This window comes from Podarcis raffonei, chromosome 7 (assembly GCF_027172205.1).
Source record: "Podarcis raffonei isolate rPodRaf1 chromosome 7, rPodRaf1.pri, whole genome shotgun sequence".
In the NCBI taxonomy this organism is placed as follows: domain Eukaryota; kingdom Metazoa; phylum Chordata; class Lepidosauria; order Squamata; family Lacertidae; genus Podarcis; species Podarcis raffonei.
Genome location: NC_070608.1, coordinates 60,353,268 through 60,376,531, shown reverse-complemented (window position 1 = coordinate 60,376,531; position 23,264 = coordinate 60,353,268). Strand labels below are relative to the sequence as shown.

The 23,264-nt window shown below is 40.8% G+C and overlaps 2 protein-coding genes across 10 annotated transcripts in view; both read right to left on the bottom strand.

The window, feature by feature from the left end:
- Positions 1-348: 348 nt before the first annotated feature.
- On the bottom strand, positions 349-12,700 carry SIRT5 (sirtuin 5). 3 transcript variants are annotated; one of them, XM_053396811.1, is made up of 9 exons: positions 12,496-12,700; positions 10,090-10,221; positions 7,680-7,813; positions 6,092-6,317; positions 4,570-4,657; positions 3,925-3,978; positions 3,637-3,754; positions 2,439-2,554; positions 349-2,097 (listed from the first exon to the last, which is right to left on the bottom strand). In XM_053396811.1, exons 2-9 carry the CDS (start codon positions 10,202-10,204, stop codon positions 2,022-2,024), a joined length of 927 nt encoding a protein of 308 aa, XP_053252786.1. In that variant the 5' UTR covers positions 10,205-10,221; positions 12,496-12,700; the 3' UTR covers positions 349-2,021. The 3 variants fall into 3 exon arrangements, with proteins under 3 accessions (XP_053252786.1, XP_053252787.1, XP_053252788.1); XM_053396812.1 differs by lacking the exon at positions 12,496-12,700 and adding an exon at positions 12,274-12,488; XM_053396813.1 differs by lacking the exon at positions 12,496-12,700 and adding an exon at positions 11,538-11,683.
- Positions 12,701-16,100: 3,400 nt separating this feature from the next.
- The window catches only part of KIF13A (kinesin family member 13A), an 80,523-nt gene continuing 73,359 nt past the window's right edge, over positions 16,101-23,264 (bottom strand). For 5 of the 7 annotated variants that reach the window (XM_053396786.1, XM_053396781.1, XM_053396784.1 and 2 more), the window contains 2 exons: positions 19,581-20,646; positions 16,101-17,675 (listed from right to left, as the gene is read on the bottom strand). In XM_053396786.1, coding sequence (XP_053252761.1) covers positions 17,392-17,675; positions 19,581-20,646 — 1,350 coding nt within the window. In that variant the 3' untranslated portion in view covers positions 16,101-17,391. The remainder of the gene's footprint in view (positions 17,676-19,580; positions 20,647-23,264) is intronic. The other 2 variants (XM_053396782.1, XM_053396785.1) reach the window with 1 other exon arrangement.

Genomic DNA, 23,264 nt, shown 5'->3' with positions numbered 1-23,264 from the left:
AATTTGCAACGTTAAGGCTGAGTTTGCACAGCGAAGCGATCATAATCCCCTCTCAGCACAAGCTTCCCCCAACCCTGAAGTACAGGTGTATTTAACAGTTTGCATCGGGATTGTTACAGCAAATGCCCCACCCCAACACACATGCCCACACAACAGGACCCAAGTTAGAAAGAACAGAAAGTGCTATTTGTTGCCAGTTCATGCTTCTGGGTGGACACCCTGTTGTCCAGTCACAGCTACGCTTAAAGCTTGGATTCCGCCTCTGGACAGGGAAAATGCAGGAAGAGGTGAAAGGGGCAGTCTGAGTTCCATACGCAGCAACCAAGGGATTCAATTAGATACCAGTGATTCTGTTTTCGGATTAATACATAGTTTATTTTCTTTTGTGAAAGAACAGTACAAATCACATACATAATTTCCCCTCGCATTGTTAGGGCATAAGGCGTCTGCGCAGCAGAAACCACTCCATTTCTGATCCGCTGCCAAAGATTCCAATATCCAGAATGCAACTGCGCTTAGGCACTAGCCCAAAGAAACATGTGGCAAAAGCATATACTAAAACAACACAAGCCTATCCATGCTTACCCAAATGTAAATTCCATTGTGTTTGCTCCCATATAACCATGTAGAATGCTGCCCAAATTGTTACATTTTTAAAAGGCGCCAGTCCAGTGCCCTTCTACAGCTTTCGCTGCAAGAAGCTGCCATCTAACATTTCTTCAACATGATTGTTCTAAGATTGAGGGTGGTGCACAACTTTGAGCACCAAACTGGCATGAATGCACCATGTGCAAGGCTATACTCCTTTCTCATTCTGCCAGATGGTGCCAGCATAAGCCCTGCTGACTTCCCCTTCTAGGCCATTTGTTTATGGGGGTTGGGGGATGTTAGCTTAAACTGACTTCAAATTTTGAGAGCTCATATTCCTTGCAGCTCCAGAAACTTTGCTCATGACAAAGCCTCTTACAATTAATGGATAATGATAATATATGTGAAGCACACTGATTACTCCAAAATTCTTCTATATATTATATATTAATATTAAATTATAAAAAGGAAACTGCAGACCCATATTATAACCAAAAAGTTGGAAGTTCTGTTTCACAGTAACTCAGCATTGAGTTCTATTCCATTTCCCAGTTAACTGATGTTTTATCATCGTTGAGAGGAAGTGCAAACATGGTTAGTATATCTAATGCAGCACTAATTATATAATAACATCTGCTAATACATATTGATGTTTTGATAGGAAAACTGCTTTGGAACAAAACGGACAAAACATTGGTTTATATTATCTTAGTGACTTAGAACAGTAGACAAAATAAGTAAAAGACTAATAAAACAAACCCACAGATACATTCATATAAGTCCAAGAGCGAGAAGAAATTAAGCATGTATACTTTGCACATGGATGCTGCTACCTATGTTCCTTTAATTATTTTCTCACACTGATCACCACATAGAAATGTACACCATCCTGGAAGTAAACCTTTTAAGAGGATTGCACTGCTTCATGAAAAAGACCACCTTGTTTACTATTTTCCTACAAAAACTGGAGTGTAGACTATATGAAAAGCTGTCATTTGCCCCATTTGCTTACTCTTACCTTTCTCAGAATTTTACAGTTGGTTTATAAAATTATTTTGTGAAGTCACAAAGACGTGTAAGGTCATGATGAAGTCCCTCCCCATTATGATTTGCCAAATATGTAGCCTAATATTTCAGGGCACAAATGTCTTCTTTTGAACTGTTGGCATTTTTATGCTCTCATTTCACATAAATCGTTTTTGTCTAACAAAAATGTAACCGCTTATCCAATGTCCTTGACCATGACAACTCTTTTGCTTTGCTCATTCTTGTAACCAACTGGAAAATCATGATCTATTTTCTTCAGTGTCACCCTTAAATCCTATTGCTCACTTGCAGGCACAATGTTTTCTACAAGTCCCACGTTTCTCTTATGCTTGCACCCTGCTGAATGAGCAGCTGGGTTTTTTCCCCTCTGTGTTGCTGATAAATGTTCATGAGATTATCTCAGTTTCATGGCGTGCAAGTGCTGGGGGCAGCGTGGTTCCACAGGGACCTGAGAAATGAAACCTGAAACAGAATCAGGATATAAATAGTATTTAATCAAATATAATTGTACTTCGGCAAATAATTCCAAAACCCTAACCCTAAACAAATATCAGAACATTGTTAGTCCTTTTACCTATCCCCCTTCCATAAACCAGTAAATCTTTTACATTTGTTTGATATCCCATTTATTTCTATGGAGTTTAAGAAGTTTAATGGCAAATTTGCTGGTCTACAGATTAGGCTGCAAGTGAGAAAATTGCATTGCCTTTGCTAGCAAACATTTTAGATACGGCAGGTTTTACATTTTAATTAATTCTGCAGATAATGGCATTTACTAGTTCTAAAGAATATTAGGGTGCTACCTGAACCTATCTGTGGCCGGGGTGCTTTGCATGTTGAATTCTGCAACTGCCACTCCTCTGGCAGATACCTGGGGAGCAAACATAGCAGCAGGATATACTATAGAGGACGTTCCAACCTGAGAAAGAAAAGAAAATGCAGTGGTTCATAAGCATTAACCTAGCTGCCCAAAACTTTGGCTTGGTGCAGCTATCAAATTTTTTCAACCAGACATTGGGAGCACCCTACAGGCTCCTCCCCACGCACCACCCTTTCCAACATTAATCATACTATAGCTTGAGGACTGCACTGATCTTTTTAAAAAAGGGTTTGTATACCAGCTGCGGGACACGGGTGGTGCTGTGGTCTAAACCACAGAGCCTAGGGCTTGCTGATCAGAAGGTCGGCGGTTTGAATCCCTGCGACGGGGTGAGCTCCTATTGTTCCTGCTCACCTAGCAGTTCGAAAGCACGTCAAGTGCAAGTAGATAAATAGGTACCACTCCGGTGGGAAGATAAACGGCGTTTCCGTGCGCTGCTCTGGTTCGCCAGAAGCGGCTTAGTCATGCTGGCCACATGACCCGGAAGCTGTACGCCAGCTCCCTCGGCCAATAAAGCAAGATGAGCGCCACAACCCCAGAGTTGTCCGCGACTGGACCTAACGGTCAGAGGTCCCTTTACCTTTACCTATGACTACTATTACCTCATTGCAGACATATCAGGTTGGATCAAAGATTAGCAGAGTTTAGGATGTTTCTGTGTGCCCTTAAAATAAGTATTGTGGGTAATGTAAAATAAGTTATACATATGCCACTGAAAGCCACTGATATGTGATAACCTGCCAATTCTTCTGTAAATTTCAAAATATGACAAGAGCCTCAATGCAAAGGGAACTTCACATGCAAAGGGAACTTCACATTTATTGGTAATTAATTTCCTTTTGCAATCACCACAAGTTTAAACTCTGTTGAAGCTTGTTATTTTAATACAATGAATGCTTTAAAAAGATCTGATCATTCGTTGACAATATTTGAGCCATCAAGTAAACAACTCAAATGGACCACTCAAATGCCCAACCTTGTGCTATGTGAAAATATTGACATTTCATCTCTGTTATATTTGACAGTTAACTTCATGAATCCTTTCCTGGGAAGCATGAGCCAATACTAAGTTATAGGCTCTAACAAATTAAAGACAAAGAAACAGAACAAAAATCACTTACCACCAAACAAAGATCACAAATCTCAAGTTCTTTTTCAACCTCTGTAAGAATATCAGAATCCAAAGTTTCTCCGAACCATACAACGTGAGGGCGCAAGAGGCCATTGCATTCTTCACACCTGCCAAGAAAAATTATGGAGATATATATTAGACTGACACAAAGCTGGGAAGAAAGCAAAGCAATTAAAAATCTTCATCTAGTTTATTACAAATTCTGCTGCAATATGTTAAGTAACAGAGCATCTCCTTTGCATGCAATTTTTGAATGCTTCAGCAGCTCAACACTCACCGAGGAAGATCTTCTACAGGAATCTGGCTGTCCTCAGCATCTGGATCTGGAGCACTATAAATGCAAATAAAGATTGTGAACATTGCAAGTGTAATAATAATAATAATAATCACATGGGGTGGAACTCAATGTCATGCTCTTCCAATTCTTTTTTCTGTGAGAGCACCACAGCTTGTGAGATGGAACAATCCCCCTCTCCTGCCCCCCTGCACTGTTCTGGGGGTTCTCCCAACCTTCCAAGAGACAATTTTGTGGGGCACGCAAAGCCCCATATGCAAGCAGAAATAATTGTTCAAGGCTTCTGCTGATGGGCCTGGTTAGGAAAATCCTGCTCATCAAGTGGTATTCAATGCTGGTCCTACTCAGAGCAGACTACTTAAACTCTATTACTGGGATCCAGACTGGTGTGAAAGGCAGCTCTACTCTTGAGCAGGACAGGAGCTTTTAATCATTCCCTTTAAGCATCAGCCCCCACACCTGCAGGGGGGGAAACCCCTTCCAAAGGTTGAAGGGCCCTCTGGATCAGTACCCTATGAAGTATGCAGTATCTCATCTACTGAATGTTCACCTAATCTGACAGGAGAAAATGTCTACATTAGGAGCCAACAGACACAAACTGTAGGTAACACAGCACAGATCCATTACCCTTTCCCATCCAAAGCAGGACAGATTGGACTCTTGTGATTTGCTGTCACAGTTCCACAACTGGTGCATCGGGTTTTGAATAAGCTACCTGTAAATAACAATCCCATATTTTAAACATGGACTTCACAGTTGATAATACAAAACTTCTAACACATCATACCAGCAGTGTGATTCTCATACATCTTACAAGAACTGAAAATAGCTTAATTCAGCATATTATAAAGCATTTATTAGTGAAACAACCTACTGGCTAGCCAAAGTAGACTATCGAAATGCTTAAGCAACAGGAGCTGCAAAAATGCAAGCCCAAATAAATATCATATGTTAATAATTTTCACCATTTCCCAAGTAACTATTTGTTCCTCAGACTACAAGTCATACACACAGATATTGTATAATTCTACAAAGTACATAGTCAACAGCAGATTTAGTGAGGCTACTTTTCTAGATTCTAAAAATCATGCCTTGTAGAAGCAACAAACAAACTTCTTAAAAGAAGTGAATTAAATACTACAGCCAGAATCTGCAGAATCCCATTCCTAAAGCAAAAAGGTAAAGGTACCCCTGCCCATCAGGGCCAGTCGTGACCGACTCTAGGGTTGCGTGCTCATCTCGCTCAAGAGGCCGGGAGCCGGCGCTGTCCGAAGACACTTCCGGGTTACGTGGCCAGCGTGACGAAGCTGCATCTGGCAAGCCAGCACCAGCGCCGCACATGGAAACGCCGTTTACCTTCCCGCTAGAAAGCGGTCCCTATTTCTATACTTGCACTTAGAGGTGCTTTCGAACTGCTAGGTGGGCAGGAGCTGGGACCCAACGACGGGAGCTCACCCCGCCGCGGGGATTCAAACCGCCGACCTTTCGATCAGCAAGTCCTAGGCTCTGTGGTTTAACCCACAGCGCCACCCGCGTCCCATTTATTCCTAAAGCAGGGGCACTGCCCATCCTTCAAGAATAGCTCAGTCGGACAAAGGATGTTTCACTGGGAAAGGGAAACACCTCAATATATATGAAAGGCTGTGTATGACCTTCTGGGCCCTGATTTGTTTACTAATTTAGTTTCTACCCTCTATGGTAATTTCTAATGTGCCTTTCAAGGCTGATTTACACATTATACAGGAGAACTATTATTGAATTTCCCAGTGTTTTCTTTTTAAATGAAATGCAGCCATGCAGTTTCCCAATTTGATTAAAGGAGCATTTCTGCTTAATACTTCCTCCAACACAACAAATATCGTTTCCCAATCAAAACCCCTCCTCTGCTTTTAATTCAGTAAAGGAAAAACACAGGTACAATTCTTCGCTATTACATGTTTACCCTCAGTCTTCCAGCTGCAATTAAGCAAGTTCCATCTTGTGCATGCCTTCAAAGAAACCTGAGAGGGGAAATGGGAGGGGAAATGTCCCATCGTAGCTAATTCTCACGTCTTTAATTTCCATGTCTTTATGATTGGAAATATCAACAAACATCTTATAAAGGATAGCTGAATGAGATATCTGTAACACACTGCTGGGGATTCCTTACCATGGATTTCTAAGAGGTGCTTTGTTCCTGCTTTTCTGTGGAGCTCATCAATGTTCTGCGTGATAACCACAACACTCCTTCCTTGCTTGCTTAGCCTGGCCTCACACTCTGCTATGGCAGTGTGTGCGGGGTTTGGATGTTTACTCATCATAAGCTCTCTACGGTAATGGTAGAATTCCCACACCCTAGAGGGATTCCTTGCAAAAGCCTCTGGAGTAGCCAGTTCCTGTGGGGTAGAGGGAGAGGAATCATTTGTTGCTTTGTCAATAGAACACCCATACATGATTATAAAGCCTCACATTCATTTGCAAGCAGCCATAAGCACAATATTTGGCATTTATATACTGTGTTTCAGTGTGTTCAACAATGGAGTAATCTAGATCGAGGTAAGTCTTTTGGGTGGTATTAAATTAAGTTATACTCGGAGAAAACTCACTGAAATTAACAGACCTAACTTAGTTGTGTTCATTAATTTCATTGAATCTACTCAAGGGTAAAACTTAGATGAATGCCACCCTTTATTTGCTTTATATCACACACAATAACAAAGCAGAAACTCAATTGAACAATATAAAACACGGGATCAGAACACTACTTAACAATTCAGAACTGAGAAGCCAATCAATAGGGCTTTCTTACAATGCAACATTTAGATCAGAATGTCGCTATAACACTGAAATGCATTCAGCTTCACAAAATCCCCTCCAGTTTTTCTGCCACTGTAAATATAACCACTTTGTATGGTAACTACTTTGTCTTTTATCTAACATACCAACCAAAATCAATCCCTAGCTTGGCCAATATAAAGACTGCCAGTTTCTATTAATTTCTGCTCGCTGCCTATCTGGAAATCTGTGTGTTTTGTTTAAGGCGTAGGACCGATTTGGACCGCAGCCAGACTTTACATTCTTAAAAATGGGTTGTAGCCAATTGTTTCTTTATCCCAGAATCCTAGGTGTATAACCTGATATCTAGAAAACACCTAGCACAGAGCTTTCCAAACTGTGTGTCGCGACATGTTAGTGTGTTGGCTGCAGTGTGTAGGTGTGTCTCACGAACGCTCCCTGTACTCTTATAGTAAAGCTGAATTACTGTGTCACAAAATGATGCATGTCTAAAAAGTGTGACACCAATATGAAGTTTGAAAAGCTCTGACCTAGCAGATACTTATTTAGCCTGAAACCACCATTTTGGAACCAAGTCCACAAGATGACTTTATAGCTACAATATCCAACCTTAACTAAGCCATAGTTTGGTTTACCATGTTGTGCAAACCCGGCCAGTATCTCTGAGCCTTAACTACCTCCTAGGGCTGTTGTGAGGATGAAATGAGGAAGGGAAGGACCATATACAATACCTTGGGCTCCCTGACGAAAAGGAGAGAAATAAACATTTTAATAAACAAATAAAACTATGTCCTTACATTCCCTCAAAGCTACTAGGGTTGCAGTCCTATGCTTATTTGGGATCAAACCTCATTAAACTCAGCAGGGTTTAGTTATGAGTAAATATGTGTAGAATTGCACTTAAAGGCTATTACGTAGCAGTATTTAGCATCCTGGGGGGGGAACGGGTCAGTAGCACACACCTGAGCTTGCCATTTCCTCCAGTAGCCCCCTGCACCTCGGAAGGTCGGAACACCACTCTCAGCACTGACACCAGCCCCTGTAATAATAGCTATATGCTTTGCTTTAGCAAATACTTCTCGAAAATCAGCCATACCTTTTTAAAAAAAGAGAGATGAAAAAGTCAGATTGATTTCTAAATGACACATTTTAAGCACATACAAAAGCTATTTTTTATCTGAAAGTGGAAAACCAAAGTTTGAAACTCCTCAGCTTTAAAGATGTCTGGAATGGATGACCTGGACAAATCAGTCTCTCTGAGCTTGACTAGTTTTGCCTTAAATTTTGTATCTTAAAACTTCTGCAGACCACAATCAGAAGACATGTCTGACACAAAATTATGTTTACGTGTTGACCCTGGAAACATTTAAGAGTTTGATGAGTCCTAAAATGGAGGGTTTTTTTAAAAGCAAAACTGTAGCGCATGAATAATTTCATTCATGACGCAACTCGGTGTACTGAAGTATATACCTGTCAGAGCCGCCCTAGGTCCCAGCTCACAAAGGACCAACGCTGCTTCGTTGTTAAATACAAAAGTCTTTATTGAAGTTCAGTTTCACTTCCACAGCCGCAGCGCGCAGCCCTACGTCTCAGGCTTTAGACCGCTAATGCTCCGTCTAAATCTCCTCCCCCTATACACCAGTTTAAGACCCTCGCCTTACTCCACCTTTTCCTCTGCTCTTTCCTCCTCTGGGTCCGCCTGCCCGCCGGGGTCTCGCCCTTTCTAGACTCTTCTGACGCTGATTCCCCTGAGCCTTCTCCCTCCCTCCGGCGGGCTTTAGGAGCTGGTTCCCCATCCGGGTCTCCTGCTGTCCCCCGCGCCTGCACATTTGAACTTGGCGCGCGCGCCCAGCCAGCAACTTTCCTCCTGACCGTTTCACTGCTGCTGTCACTGCTTCCCCCTTCGGGGGGGCTAGCTGCAACTGACCTCCCCTCCATTCCCCCACTCTCCGATGGAGGCGTGGTCAGCCCTGACTCATCTCCTCTCCCCGCTGGAGGAGACGCTGGTCCTGACACATGTGACTCTTCTCCCCCACTACGCTCTGGTGGGGAAACTGGTCCTGATCCCCCGCTGCTGCTTTGGGGTTCCCCGCTGGCTCCTTGTTTCTGGTGCGTCCCCCCTGGGACCCCCCTTGCCCTGACCATAGGCGCCCCCTTCTGGGAATCTTCTGATTCGCTGGAGAAGCTCATGGAATCTCTCGGGTCACTGTCATACTCCCCTACGCTGCCTTCGGATTCCTCCCCCTCGCTCTCCATTTCCTCTCTCCCCTGTGCTCCTGCTCCCGAACCCCTGACAATACCCTATTGATCTTTAAAGGTTAGCCAGTTCATGATTAAAAATTAAATAAAATGGAATGTATGCTTTGCTTTATGAGGCCTCCATTTCAGCTCATTAAGGAATCTTACATAGGAAAACTAGAAAGTGCTTAGAAACAAGACCTGACCTGCTGATATTCAAAACTGAAGTACTTGGTTATACAGACTCTTATCTATACATAACAGAATACAACTTCTCATTTTATTTAAGGCATTTAAATGTAAAAAAATAAGTTTTAAAAATGAAAGTTGTACGGGTCCTTTGTGTGGATCTAACTATTTTAACTGATTTATTCTTGTAAAATTAGTGATGCCTTCTTAGGATCACATGTTAGTGGCCTTCTGGGTTACCTCCCATTATGACTGCATTTCTATATTCATGGCTAACACAATGCAGTACAGTTTTAAGAAAAGCAGCAGGACCACAAATTATGTTGAACCATAAAAGCAAGACCAATCTCAAATGGATTTAGAAATAAAGAATCAGCAACTTACAGAATTTCCAGACATTGAAAAAACATAAGCTGTCTCACATTGGTAACATCCTGTTGCACATTATGAGGAACACAAATATTCTCCCTCCTCCATCTTTTTAATTTTTTTGTTATTAAATCTAGCTGGGCTCTAAAACCAGAAGAAAGCCCAGCTGTTGGGAAATATTTGTAAGGGAGAATTTTTCCTTTTACAGAGTCTCCCTCACAATTACTCCCTTTTTCCACAGATGGACTTGAGGCACACATATTTGTAAAGACAGAATGCAGTTCTACTCTTAAACAGGAAGGTGAATAGATGTCTCCTTAATATCTCCTTAATGTCCCCTTGTATTTAATAAGCTACATTTTTAAAAATAGGAGTAATTAAACAAATCTCATCATCTGTACAATCATCTTCACCAACATAGCTCTCCAAACCCAAGTGATTCAAATGGAAGGTTTCAAACTTTTAAGATTTCAAGATTCATTATTTACAACATCAACAAAAATAATCAGTTCACAGAAATCATATTGTGTGTGGACACGAAAACAAATATACACCATGGGCAGAATCTTATCTTACTAGAACTTGGTCGGGCCATTTCAAAGCACGTCCTTTGTTTCTTGGAAGAAGCAGGTTTCAGTCCACAATATACTTGAGAAACCAGCCTTCTTGTGGTAAAGTGGAAAAGATTCATCAGGATTCCTTATGGTCCTAACATGGAAGAAAGTTAAATTAAAAAATCTGAATGTATTTGACAAGATGGCAAAGGAATCTCTATCTGCTGTATGCCTCTGGAGTTATCTGGGACTCCACTTCCATTGTGATTAGTGTCCTGCTTCCCCATTGGGTTGTTTAAATACTTGCCACTGTGCTCAGAAAGAGAGAGCTATTTCTGCAATACACTTTAGCTTAACAGCTGGAGACTTAGCTGAGGGAAGATTCTAACAGGAAGAGCAACACTCATGGTACTGACAACTTCTTTAGGGCTAGAATGGGAAGAAAGAAGACTACCTACACTTCTGTATGTCTGTTGCTAGTTGCAATTGCTGCTAAACTGAAGAATGTGGACTTTGAATTGCAGGCCATAGCAGAGAGGCTCTGTTCTTTAACCTAGCCTTTGACAACAGTGGTGCCAAGTTAAGGCAAACAAATGTTTAGCGTTTTGTCCGCGAGTTCCTTAATCAATTTCACTCTGGGGCATGGATTAAACAAAGTATATGAGATGATTCTCAAGAGGTTTTCTACAACACAATACAGTATGTATTTTATCTTCATTGGGACTATTAAAATTCCATTGTAAACAGGAATTCTTTTCTAGTCCTAAACTGCCTGTGTAAGCAAAGTTTTAAATTACATATTCCTTTCAACTGGATATTCTCCAGCCATATTTGCCACATTTCACAGAAACCAGGAGTTGCAATTTCCCCATCCTGATTGATTCACATACAAAAACTCTACCAAGCTTCCTAACCTGATGTTCCCTTATCCCAGGAGTGAGCTGCCTTGTTCTGGAAAACCTTGTCTATTGTCTGAAGGCAATACTATTATGTACTGATTTATACAAGCTGCTAGAACATTTTAAAAACTATTAGTTGAGCCATTCAGTTCTCTCTAGGCTAGGCAAACTGGATCAAAACAAACTCTGAAGGTTTGCTTGCTACAAAGATCTCCAGCTAATGATACTTAGGATGCCAGATAGCATATAACAGATGAAAACAGTTTCACCATATTTAATAAAGTCTCATTCACCAGGACTTGGGCATTTCTGCTCTCAAAACATTATGTACTAAGTACAGAGCACTTTTAACAGTAGCAAGGTTACATCCCAAACAGTTTGTTTCAAGTTTAGGGTAGGGTGGGGGGAGGTACAGGCAGAGGCCAGAGTGGGGCATATTCTGGACGTGAAACAATGCCATCGGAAGCCAAGTAAGCCTGAATCTACTTAGTATCTGGATGGGAAACCACCTGAATTATTTGGAAGGCAGGATATAAAAACATAACGCTGCTAAGAAAAAAGAGAGCAATACCTGGAGATCCATGTTAGCACTGGTATGCTTGCCTCTGAAACTGGACCACAAAGACCTATGCTGAAATCCAGTCTCAACTGACTATATATCGGGTTGGAAAAAACTCTATTTTGTACCTGTGCTAGTTTCCTTAGCTACATACACAAAACAGAAGTAACAGCACCTGGATCTGGTTTCTTTAGCTACATACACAAAACAGAAGTACAGTAACAGCACCTGGATCTGCAGAGCCAAGCCTACCAAGCCCTTTTTATTTTTACATAAGCACCCCTTTAAATTTAGGATCTATACAGCTGATGGACCCCTTTCGATGTAAAATGAGGAGAGGGGGTAAGGGGCGGGGACACAACGAGAAGCACCATGCCTTTTATTAGAGTAACTTCTGTTCCTGATGAAAGAGTGAAGGAAGAGGACTGGGGAAACACCCGCCCCACCGCCACACATTCAGGGGTGCCAACTTGAATAAAATATGGGGGGGGGGCAGGTTAAGTCCCACCCCACATAATCTATTACATGACGTTGCGCGCGCGCGCACACACACACACACACACACACACACACACACTATTGGAATGGCAATGTCCATCAACTTTAGGGGTGGGCAGCCCCCTCAAATATTAGGGGGGGCGAAGGGACCTCAGTCCCTAGGGAGTATAGGCTCCTATACTCACAATGTGTGCGTATACAAACACACACACACACACACACGTATGTATATACATACAAATATACATACACTTCCTGGTGGCTTCCGTGAATATCGGGGCGAGGAAAATTGTTTTCTCACATGTGTTTACTCCGCCCTGAAGGTTACTTAAGGAACGGAGGGGAAAGGCGCGAGGCCCGCCGTCGCCACGGAGGGAAAGGCAGCTGGCCGAGGAAAGCAGCCGAGAAGCCGCTCTCCGAGGGCCTGGAGACCCTCACCTGCGCCCCTCGCCCTCGGTCCGCCGCTACTCACCACCGCCAGCACCGCAACCCAGCCGCCCGCCTCGTGAGGTCCCGCCCCGCCAGGCCGAGCAGCAGGAACAGGAGCGACGACGACGGGCGAGGCGAGGCGGAGGGAGGGCCCAGCCGCCGGAGCGGCTTCCGAGGGGCGCGAGGAGAGAGGCCTGCGTGGAGCCCGGCACGTCGCCCTCTCCCGGCTCCGGGCCTGATAAGAGGTTACTATGGTGCCCGAGGCGTCGGGCGCTGCGGAGGCAAAGCCCACCCGCCCCCTCTTCTTCACTGGCACGTATAGGGTTGCATTGGAAATCGCGTTAGAACTCGCTCCCAGAGGCTTTTGAAATCGATGCGTTTTACAGTTTAAAAAACACGTTTTACAATTACGTTGGAAACAAGCACATTGTTATTATTAATCCTTCTTTGTATACCGCGCTCTGCTCTCGGGGCGGTTGCAGCATAAAATCACAATATTAAAACCAACGAAATGCGTAATTAAAGTAAAAACAAGAAACAAGTCACTGAATAAACCACTCCCCAGCACATTTTTAAAGTTGTCACTCAGCCAAAAAGGCCTGGTTAAAGATCTGAAAGTGTATGCAAATATAGGGATTCATATTGCTTAGCTAAATACTGAAAGATTTACAGCTCGAATGTGTTGGTGAGCAGTTACGTATAAACTATTAAATTATTGGGGGGGGGAGAGTTAAAAACAGGTATTAAACATATGATTAAAATCAACAATAGCTATAACTTCTACATGCGTGGGTAGACTAAACAAAAATGTTTAAAGTGGGCACGTAAAAGATTACAGTGAAGATGCCTGCCTCATAACAATAATCCAGAAGCACTGCCAAACTCCATACTTGCTGCTTCAGGGGGTGTGCAACTCCATCCAGGGCAGGCAGTGGACCAATTTCTCTCACATGGGAACCACTCTCCCATAGTGCTTGTCTTGTTAGGTTTCAAGCTCAGTTTATCTTCTTCATCCATCCCACCTCCATGGATGTGGCCAGCATAAGCCACTTCTGGCGCAACAGAACACCGAAACCAGAGCAGCACACGGAAATGCCATTTACCTTCTCGCCGGAGCGATACCTATTTATCTACTTGCACTTTTTTGTGTGCTTTCGAACTTTTAGGTTGGCACATAGCTGTCAACTTTTTCCTTTTTTTAAGGGAAATTCCCTTATTCCAAATAGGATTCCTCGCAAGAAAAGGGAAAAGCTGACAGCTGTGGGTTGGCAGGAGCTGGGACTGAGCAACGGGGGGGGCTCCATCACGGGGATTCAAACCACTGACCTTCTGATCGGCAAGCCCAAGGGGCTCAGTGGTTTAGACCACAGCGCCACTCGCGTCCCTAAGGTAAAGGACCCCTGACAGTTAAGGGCTGAAGCAGAAGACAGGGACCAAATACTAGGTCTCTGTCCCAGAGAGTCAGCCACTCTACTCTGACTGGCTGGTCTCTCAAAAATACCAAAGCTAAAATAAAACACTTGGAAGTTCAGACTAGGATGAAGGTTGCTGAAATTGTGCATTTTACACATGGAGGCTTAGTCCCTATCTATTTAGACTAAAGCTTTAATCAGTGAAATGGGAACCAGCTCTAACACCTTTAAGTAGATAAATACTAACATAAAGAGCAGTGCTATAGGACCTGAAGTTTCTGAATAGCCAAGCACTTTGAATGCAGAATTACATGAATGCTTTATGAAAAACTGAATTATGTAGAAAAGATTGTACATTTAGTTAGGGCTGTCCCATATGTCCCATTAATGGGATTTCAAAGGCTTTGTCCTGGATCTTAGGCAAGTCCTGGATCTTTTGGCGTTTTCCTAAATAAAGCTCAGCAACTCTTGGGGTGTCCTGGTTTTTACTTTTTGAAATATGGCAACCCTAATTTAGGGTAGTAGGTTACCAGACACCACATTTTAGTTAAAATGGAAGTCATCTAGTTGAAATGAATCTGTATTAGTCTTAGATAAACATAGCTAAAGAAACAGACTTGATAGTTTCAAGGACAGTGGAACATTGTTTGGCTTCTGCTGTCTCAAAGCTGCAAATTGTCAACTTTTGCATGAAAACAAAAAAATGAAGAGGATGAAGTTCACAAAGTCTGTAAACTCTGAATTAGAATTTGTTGGGACATTATTTTTGAATTGTTAAATGGTCATATCTATTTTTTGTTAGTATGTCCCCCCTGCAACCTTTGCCCCCTAATGGACCAACAGCCTCAAGACTAAAAAAATTACATAGGTTACCTATTCCAACAAAACAAATTATTGTGTATGCTTTAATGAGACAGGTTGAGTGCAAAACATAACTGGTACATTAACTAAAAGCAATCTTTCATGTAGTGTAGTAATTTGACAATATTCTATCTAAAGCTCTTAACAAAGTCCCAGCTCTGCATAATATAAATAGAATTGTGTGCACAAACTATATGCCACTTTGAAGACTTCTGCCAAAATCAGGTTTAGAAACATGCTCAAGTAACCTGAACACTAAGATCACTTAAGCAGTCATCATTCTATAATTTGCAGTACTCTCTGAATATTTTTGTGTTTCAGTAGAACTTCTGTGCTTTATACTGATGTATTCATACCTACCTTCTCAAAAAGCAATCTATTTCAGCAATAAAGCACTTCATCACAGTATGCTTGACATCCAAATACATCCAAACTACAGTGGGACCTCAGGTTAAGTACTTAATTCGTTCCGGAAGTCCGTTCTTAACCTGAAACTGTTCTTAACCTGAAGCACCACTTTAGCTAATGGGGCCTCCTGTTGCCGCTGCGCTGCTGGAGCACGATTTCTGTTCTCATCCTGAAGCAAAGTTCTTAACCCGAGGTACTATTTCTGGGTTAGCGGAGTCTGTAACCTGAAGCGTATGTAACCTGAAGCATATGTAACCCGAGGTACCACTGTATAGTTTAGTAAGACATGAACAAGACTACAGTCTTCCCTCTACCCCACACATAGCTAGGAGGGTTTCAGAAACGTTCACTTCTACTTTCAGTTAACCACAGCTTGTTGAATTGTCTAAACTATGAATTATGCTTATCATTAATTTTGGTTTGTTTAAATAAGCCAGTTTTACAAACATTTATTTGACATTTAAAATAAGCCAATTATCCAGAGTTTGTCACGTCTGAACAAGACAAACCATACTTAACCAAAACCAAGAGTTTCCAAATGCCTCCTGGCTGCATGGAAGGAGAAAAGGAGAGCATCAGAGTTTCCAAAAAATGTTAGAATTATTCATGTCAGTTTAATGCAACATCCAAATATGGCTAGTGTAATGAACAGTAGTAGTTTACTCCACATTATACTGATGTTGCAGCCAATATAGAAAAGAAGTATGGCTAAATTTATTGTTGGAATGAAGAGCTGCTAATGGAATTGTAGCCATATTAATAATCTGAACAATTCATAAATTGAAAGTATCAAGCATTATATATTTCCCATAATTTATGTGAAGAAGATTTACTACCTGGCAGGGGCTTTTGATGAGACCAGTGATGAATATACCTCATTTAATACTGTATTATCTTTTCAGTATGTATATAAAAGGTAAATACAGCATATGTGAAGCTATGAATTAGTAACCAATTAAGCAATATATCTGTTCAAGTCTTATATTACAGAATATGAAGTCAAATAGGCAGAAACATTTATAAAATCTGAAGTAAACCATCTGTATTCTAACACACAAATGTTCTGTACCAATTAAATACAGTATAGCAGAAATATAATATAAATTACACTTTACAGTAATTGCAAAATACTAGGAGTTAGCTTACTATACATATAAATCGAAGAACAGCAGCAACTTGTCTGTAAGGTCCCATTATCTCAATTTCTTTCTAAAATATAAAGAATACAGCAGGCCATTCTTATATTTCCTTTTTACCATTTTCTACTTTACAAATATTCAAGACAGTATCTATACATGGAATAGTTCCCCAACATTTCGAACACATAATACAAATCCACAATTAAAAATGAACTTTACAGATTAAATCACTTCTGAACATTTCATCTGAGATTGGTCATTGCCAGTAACAAACAGTGCATGATTTGTAATTGTGATCCACTACTGCTGCTTTGTATTTCCCCCATTAAAAAAAAAAAGCCATTTGTTGAAAATTTTGTCCACCTTCTCCTTTGCAGTAATACTGTTTCTGCATCCAGATTACCTGGTTGGCACATGAAAAATGCCCAACACATAATCTTTAGGCATTGTTAATATTTTCAATAAATGTCAAATTGGCACAGTGGCAGGCCTATAGGAAGACAAAATAGAAAACAAAAATGATAGCAGTCTCTTCAGTGTGCTTAATAAACACAGGATATAAGGCAGCATGGTGCCTGGTGTTAACATGTAGAAATATGGCACCAAGCTATCAAGTAAAACAAACATATACAATACAACCCGAGATATAAACAGCAAGTGTATCATTCTAATACATGTTCTTTGGTAAGTAACAGCATATGGTAGATTTCCCCTCAGATACATATTTACATCCCATTGCCCTCCCACACAATATTTTGTATGATCTAATGTGTTAAGTAGCAAATGGTCAAGTACCTCACAGTTTTATTTACAAACAGCACAATCCTTTACATTTCAATTCAGAAGTAAACCTACTGAGTTCAATGGGGCTTGCTCCCAGGTAAGAGAATTTAGGATTTCAGCCTGACTTTAATTTAGTGTGCAGCCATGTTTGCCTTTAGGCAGGCAAATGATACACACTCAATATATATATATTACTTATTTTTTAAAAAAGAACCAGAGAATTATGCCCATGACTCAAACATTCAGTAACAAATTAAAAACTATACAATTACTTTGAAAATATGTCTACACAGTGATGTGTGCAGCAAGTGCAAAAACAAGAACAAAACTGCAGCTTCAGTTAATCCAAGACTTCCTGATCTCCTGTTTTCTAGAAAAAGCAGAAGCTGCTGCATCTCCTGATTGACAGAAGGTTTCTGCCTCTGCTTTGGAAGAGGGTGACTTCTGCAGAACTGAACTCTTCCGTGTGTCCATGGTGGGTGATACCTGAGATCGTGAACTGCTACTGCATCTCTTTGTTGGAGCTGGTGTTTTAGTGACACATTCAGGACGAACAAATATCCCATGTCGTGGTTTGCAGCGGAAGTACTCTCTGCCTTTTACAGTTCCATCATGTTTCCCTTAAATAAGCACAAATAATTCCAGTAAGAATTAACAGAAGTTTGAAACCATGGGAGGAATTATTAAATCTTTATTAAAGCATAGAGACTGATACTAGCCTTCACCATGGTTAATGCTTACAAAGGTTCACTCTTTACTGTGTTGTACTAACCAGTTGGTTAAGAGGAAGTAATGGTGTTACTCATGGTTGATCAGATGTAAGCCTCAAGCATGGTGGAAGCACAAAAAACATCACAAACGGGATGAAGCATGTGATCAGAAAACACACACAAGAGCCTCAGCCAACTGTATCATCTGGGCGCATTGAAATGACACAAAATTAGATGCAACTGACATATTGTGGCACTCATATTTTCTGCAGTATGTAAAGTGGTTTGATCTGAAAAATTGGAAGCTGCAATTCCTACTCAACTCCTTCATGAGCCAATTGGTTGAACAGCAGCTCCTCTATGATTTTAATGGGGAAAGAGACCAGCAATTTCTAGAAATATATGATGCTGCTTTTGCCTGGTCACATCAATTGTTGTGCATCATACCAATTTAATAAACAATTGTGCACTATACTTGAATGACCTATACATTTCTTTTTAAAATTTTAAGCAGAGGCTGGATGGCCATCAGTGATGCTGTAGTTGGGATTCCTGCATTGCAGGGGATTGGACTAAATGACTCCTGGGTCCCAACTCTGCAATTCTGATTCTTTTGTGACTTTTTAGTAACCAATGCCCTATACAGTGTCCATGAGCAGTCTGGGCATATTTATTCAGTTGCTTATTTTTCTTCTGCTGCTGACCATTAAGCACTGCATGATTATATGGATAAATTTCTTCTGTCCTTAACTAAAGGAACCTGCGGGAAAAGTCCTGTTCCCAGTTCTCAACATCTTCAGCTGTCAATTTTACTAATGAATCTTCTCTAAAATAAAATTCCCTGGTTGTGCAAGTATCCTGGGAGTATTGTGACATGCAAATAGATCATAATATATTTGAAAGTCTCTGATATGCAGTAGCAATCAATGGGCTCGTTTGCATGACACAATAAGTCTGTTTGTATTGAACCATGGTTTAATTGTGAAAGTGCCTCTCTTCTGCCATGCAGGTCTTTGTGCAGTTTCTTCCCCTTCCCCATACTTGGTATATTTCTGACTTGCTGCTGCTGGTTTATTTTCTTGCCTCAGTTGTTTATCAATGTTTCCCTCTCATATGGTGAATTAAGGTCCAGAACATAAAGTGAGATAATCTTGATTAAATTCATTTATTTAATCATTAAAATTTGTAAGAAAAATTGTTGGAATTAAAGATGTTTTAGAGAGGTATGGCTATATTTGATTATCTTAGGAGAAGAGCTTGCAAGAAATTTGTGACTAGAGTCTAGTCTATTTGTGGTTTGTTTGAAAACACAATAAGCCATAGTATTCCTTGTTTGAAACAAGGCAGGGGAGACACATGCATCCAATTAAACCATGATTTAAGACAAACAAAGGCTTACTGTGACATGCAGATTGGGCCAGTATTGGAATAGTATTTGACAGCTCGTCACTGCACATCAGCACTCTACACCCACAATGATGGAATCATCTGCTTGGTCCTAGCAGACATGCGGCAGCTTTCTCTATTCTTTATCAACTAGCTTTGATTACAACAGGCTTTCTGACAAATTATCCCAGGGTTTGGACCCAACCCCACTTTGCACCCCATCCTCTAGGGTCCCCAATGAAATGCCTATGTGTGCTGCCTTGAGTTTCATGAAGGAAAAAAGGTGGGATGTAAATGAATAAAAGTAAACAGGCATTACTAATTTCACCAGTTGGACTTCTCCAGTCCTAAAATACTGGGATATACAAATATTACCAGACAACTTGTATCTAGGATTCTAAATATATAATGGAAAGGACCATATCTTACCTGTTTGAAAATGTAATTCAATGCCAACCCAGGTACCAGATGAAAAATCAACAGGACCGACATATCTTACTATGCCTGGCTTGTTACTACCAATATACACTTGTTCCCCCACTTCCACCCAACTAGGGTGTTCTTCAGAAGTAACATCTTCACAATGAGAGACATTTAAATTATTTTTTCCAATGAAGTCATCTGCTAGGAAAGAGTCTGCATACATCTGACAATATGAAGCCTCTTTTATTCTGACAGACAATGAAGGATTTTCAGTACTGTTTGACCGCTGATATCCCACTGGTGCAGATTGCAAATGGCTCAAAGGATTGTCCTGGTTGTAAATATTATCTGAGAAACCAGAGGCACAATTTGTTCCAGCTGCTGAGACCTTTTTCTTTTGACTAGAAGACCTGCTGGAACAGAACTGTGGACCTACAGAACATTCAAGTTCCTTCCCATCTTCAGCACCCATGAATTCTGTAAATGCGTGATCCTCAAAAACATTTGAAGTGTGTTCAACTGTTGCTTCTCGAAATGGAAATTCAATCCCATGTGGTGTGTTTTTATTAGCTGAGGAATCCAAACCTGTGCACTGTAACTGTGTGGGAATGGTAGAAGTACTTTCATACATTGGAACCTCTGCTGCTAAGGCACTATTTTCTTTAACTGGTGACATGAGCACCTTATATTTTGCCAAGTCTCTTTCTGGTTCTGAAGTCTCCTTGTTTGAAGGTCTTAAATCGTGAGTTAGATGGGCTACAGAATGGTCATTAGAATCCAAATCCCTCATCTGATTGGCTAATTGATCTGTGCTATCACTACAGGGAACAAGCATATCAGACAAAGTAGCATTAGAGGCACTGTGGGAAAAGTAGCCACTAGTAATACTGCTAGTGGTAGGACTACGAGATACTTCTTTTTCAACAACACGAGAGTTTACAAAGTCTCCTTTAGAGGATAACCATTCCCTGTTTTCCAAGCTGGCATTGTAGACACTGAAGTCAGCAAATTCTTCGGGCACATAAGGCTTCTTGTTAATGGCCTCCAACTCGTCGTCATCCTCAGAGTCCTGCTAAAATTGTAAAGGTTTACAGTTACTACTTCTGCATTTTAAGCAAAGGCATGACAAGTTATCAATGAAGGATAAATAAATGCCTGCCCACTTGTGCAATGAGTATTCCTTTTCCTCTTGCCTCCCCTGCACTCCCCTGCGCACCCCAAAGATCTGCTCTGGAGGGTTTCACCAACCCTCCGGAGCAGATTTTTAGGGAGGGGTTGCAAGTGGGAGGACAGAAGGAGAAGTTCTGCTGCACAAGCAAAAATCTGCTTGGGTAATGCTGAATGTTGCCAGAACGTGGCTATTTTAAGAACACTTGCCATTCACTTTATTCTAAGAGTTTGATTATCAAGGAAATTAAGATTAGTCTGTGTGTGTGTGTGTGTGTGTGTGTGTGCGCGCGCACGAGCGAATGTATGTGTGTGCACCTTATGACTGGGATCCAATTTGCTACTTAAGAATTTGAGCACATCCAATGAAATGCTCTTACTTTCTTTTACTAGCCAACTCCTCATGCCATACCCCACACCCAATTTTAACTGAGGTATGACAGGTGGGAGTGGGGCACAGTATAGCTGAAAAACCCCAAGTCTAAAGCTATTTTGGGTTACTGGTACTAGATACCACATTCCTACTAGATACCCCATTATCAAGGAGTTTAATCCCTACATTTTAAGCAACGATGTCTGATCCTAATTCAGGTCTCACTTGTTGGTCCAATATAAATATTGTTTCACTGGCCGTGTATAGATTGTAGAGCCAGTTTTTTTTTTCTTATACAATACAAATAATTTGTTTTTGTGCAATTCCATTTTTAGCCACCTGCACAGCTGTGTTAAATTGAGTAAGATAATGATTAAATGAACTTTATTAAAATTCTTGCCATGGGTAACGATTACAGCAAATTTCTGTCAGGATTCCAACTGTGGTGAAGCAGGCTACAAAATATTTTGTAAAAGTCTGATTCAACTGCCCACCCTGGTTTACATCCTAATCACCATACTGCCATATACACAATATTTAGAACCAAACATCTTTCTGCATCTATCATAAGATGCATGTGGATTTTAAATCTTTGATACAAGAAGGGAAGGTAGTATAGGAGTAGTGTATTAAACTAGTCCTGGACTATGTGTTCATAGACAAGGTGTTAAACAATAGGTGATACTGGCATAGTTGAAACAGTGGAGCTTATGAGAAATCTACCAGGCACTAGGAAAAACATGCGTCTTTCCATGGAACTATTGGTCTGCATTGCTTTGCTTTTAAAGCAATGAAATGAGTCCAAAGTCTGTACTGCTGAAGTATTTGTCATGGCCAATAGTACAATAAAGTTATTTGGATTGGATACTGCTGAAGTTATGTGTTATTTAAAGCAGCAGCATAAATAGTCGCTCTAGTTTTTTAGTTTTCTAGCAATGCAGAACAAGTAATCAGCTCTCATTAACTGATGATGTCCTGCCCATTCAAGTATGCAGTGGAATGCTTCTGCTCTTTCTGTACTACTTCGAGTAATGCATGTAACTTTTATAATATTTGTGTATACAATTTCTATTATCTAGCTAAAATTGCTATCTATCTATGGGTGGAATTCAAAGTAGTGCTAAGTCACTGGTTCCATTAGTGCAAGGAATTCCCCTACCCTTTCCACCCCCACCTAAATATGTTCTACGAGTTTCCCCAATCCTTTGGCGATTTCAGAGTTCTGTTATGCAAATGGAAATCATTCTGCTCATGCAATTACTTAGTTTAATACCACTCTATATGTTACCTTTGTTTGAATTTCCTAGGATATACTTCTTCCTCTCACCCACCTGCTCATTGCAAAGTTTCTTCTACACTTTAAAACCAGGCTTCCTCAACCTCGGCCCTCCAGATGTTTTTGGCCTACAACTCCCATGATCCCTAGCTAGCAGGACCAGTGGTCAGGGATGATGGGAACTGTAGTCTCAAAACATCTGGAGGGCTTAGATTGAGGAAGCTTGATCTAGACTAGCCAACTAGTTCGTAATGGTAACGCAGATGAGCTGAAAATTCTTATTGCTGATAAGCACTACACACCTGTGTGCTAGCCAGGATTTTTGTGAGAGTATAATGGGATTAAATAGAGCTTCCTAAGATTTCTATACTGCAAATAATATATACTAATCAAATATTTGTTCTTTAATCAAAGTGGGTTATGTAAGACTTCATCCTCATTGCAAGTAGACAGAAGGTGGTGATCCTATAAAATTACACCTAAAGTAAAAACAAGCAAACTATATAGAAGCACTCTAGAATTTGTATCCAAAAGGTATAGTGTACAAGCAGAAGGCACTTACATTTAACCAAAGGGTCATGCCACCTGCTTCCTACTGCAGTCCCCTGTATCATATGCTATGCTGATTAGGAAAATCCCCTAAGCCTCAGGAACAATTTTCAGGAGGCTTAGAAAAAACCCACTTTGTGAAAATGAACTCCATTCCACCCATGGAATTGATGTTAGGATTAAAGCCCAAATCTTTACATATATCACACATTTTCAGTTTGCAGAATTTGTTTCAGTAAATTATGTTGTCCATTTCTGTGTAACAGCAACTCTAGCAGCTCTTAAGTGTAACCTAATTCTATCAGTTGTTGATGGGGTTTTTTCC

What these genes read in the sequence shown, in the direction of transcription:
- SIRT5 (XM_053396811.1), bottom strand. Translation starts at nt 10,204, where the DNA reads ATGAATCTTTTCCACTTTACCACAAGAAGGCTGGTTTCTCAAGTATAT. An exon ending in GGAGGAAATGGCAAGCTCAG is followed by an intron (nt 6,318 to 7,679) that starts GTGTGTGCTACT and finishes TCTACCCCACAG; the next exon opens with GAACTGGCTACTCCAGAGGC. An exon ending in TTTGTGATCTTTGTTTGGTG is followed by an intron (nt 2,555 to 3,636) that starts GTAAGTGATTTT and finishes TTTCTTTCTCAG; the next exon opens with GTTGGAACGTCCTCTATAGT.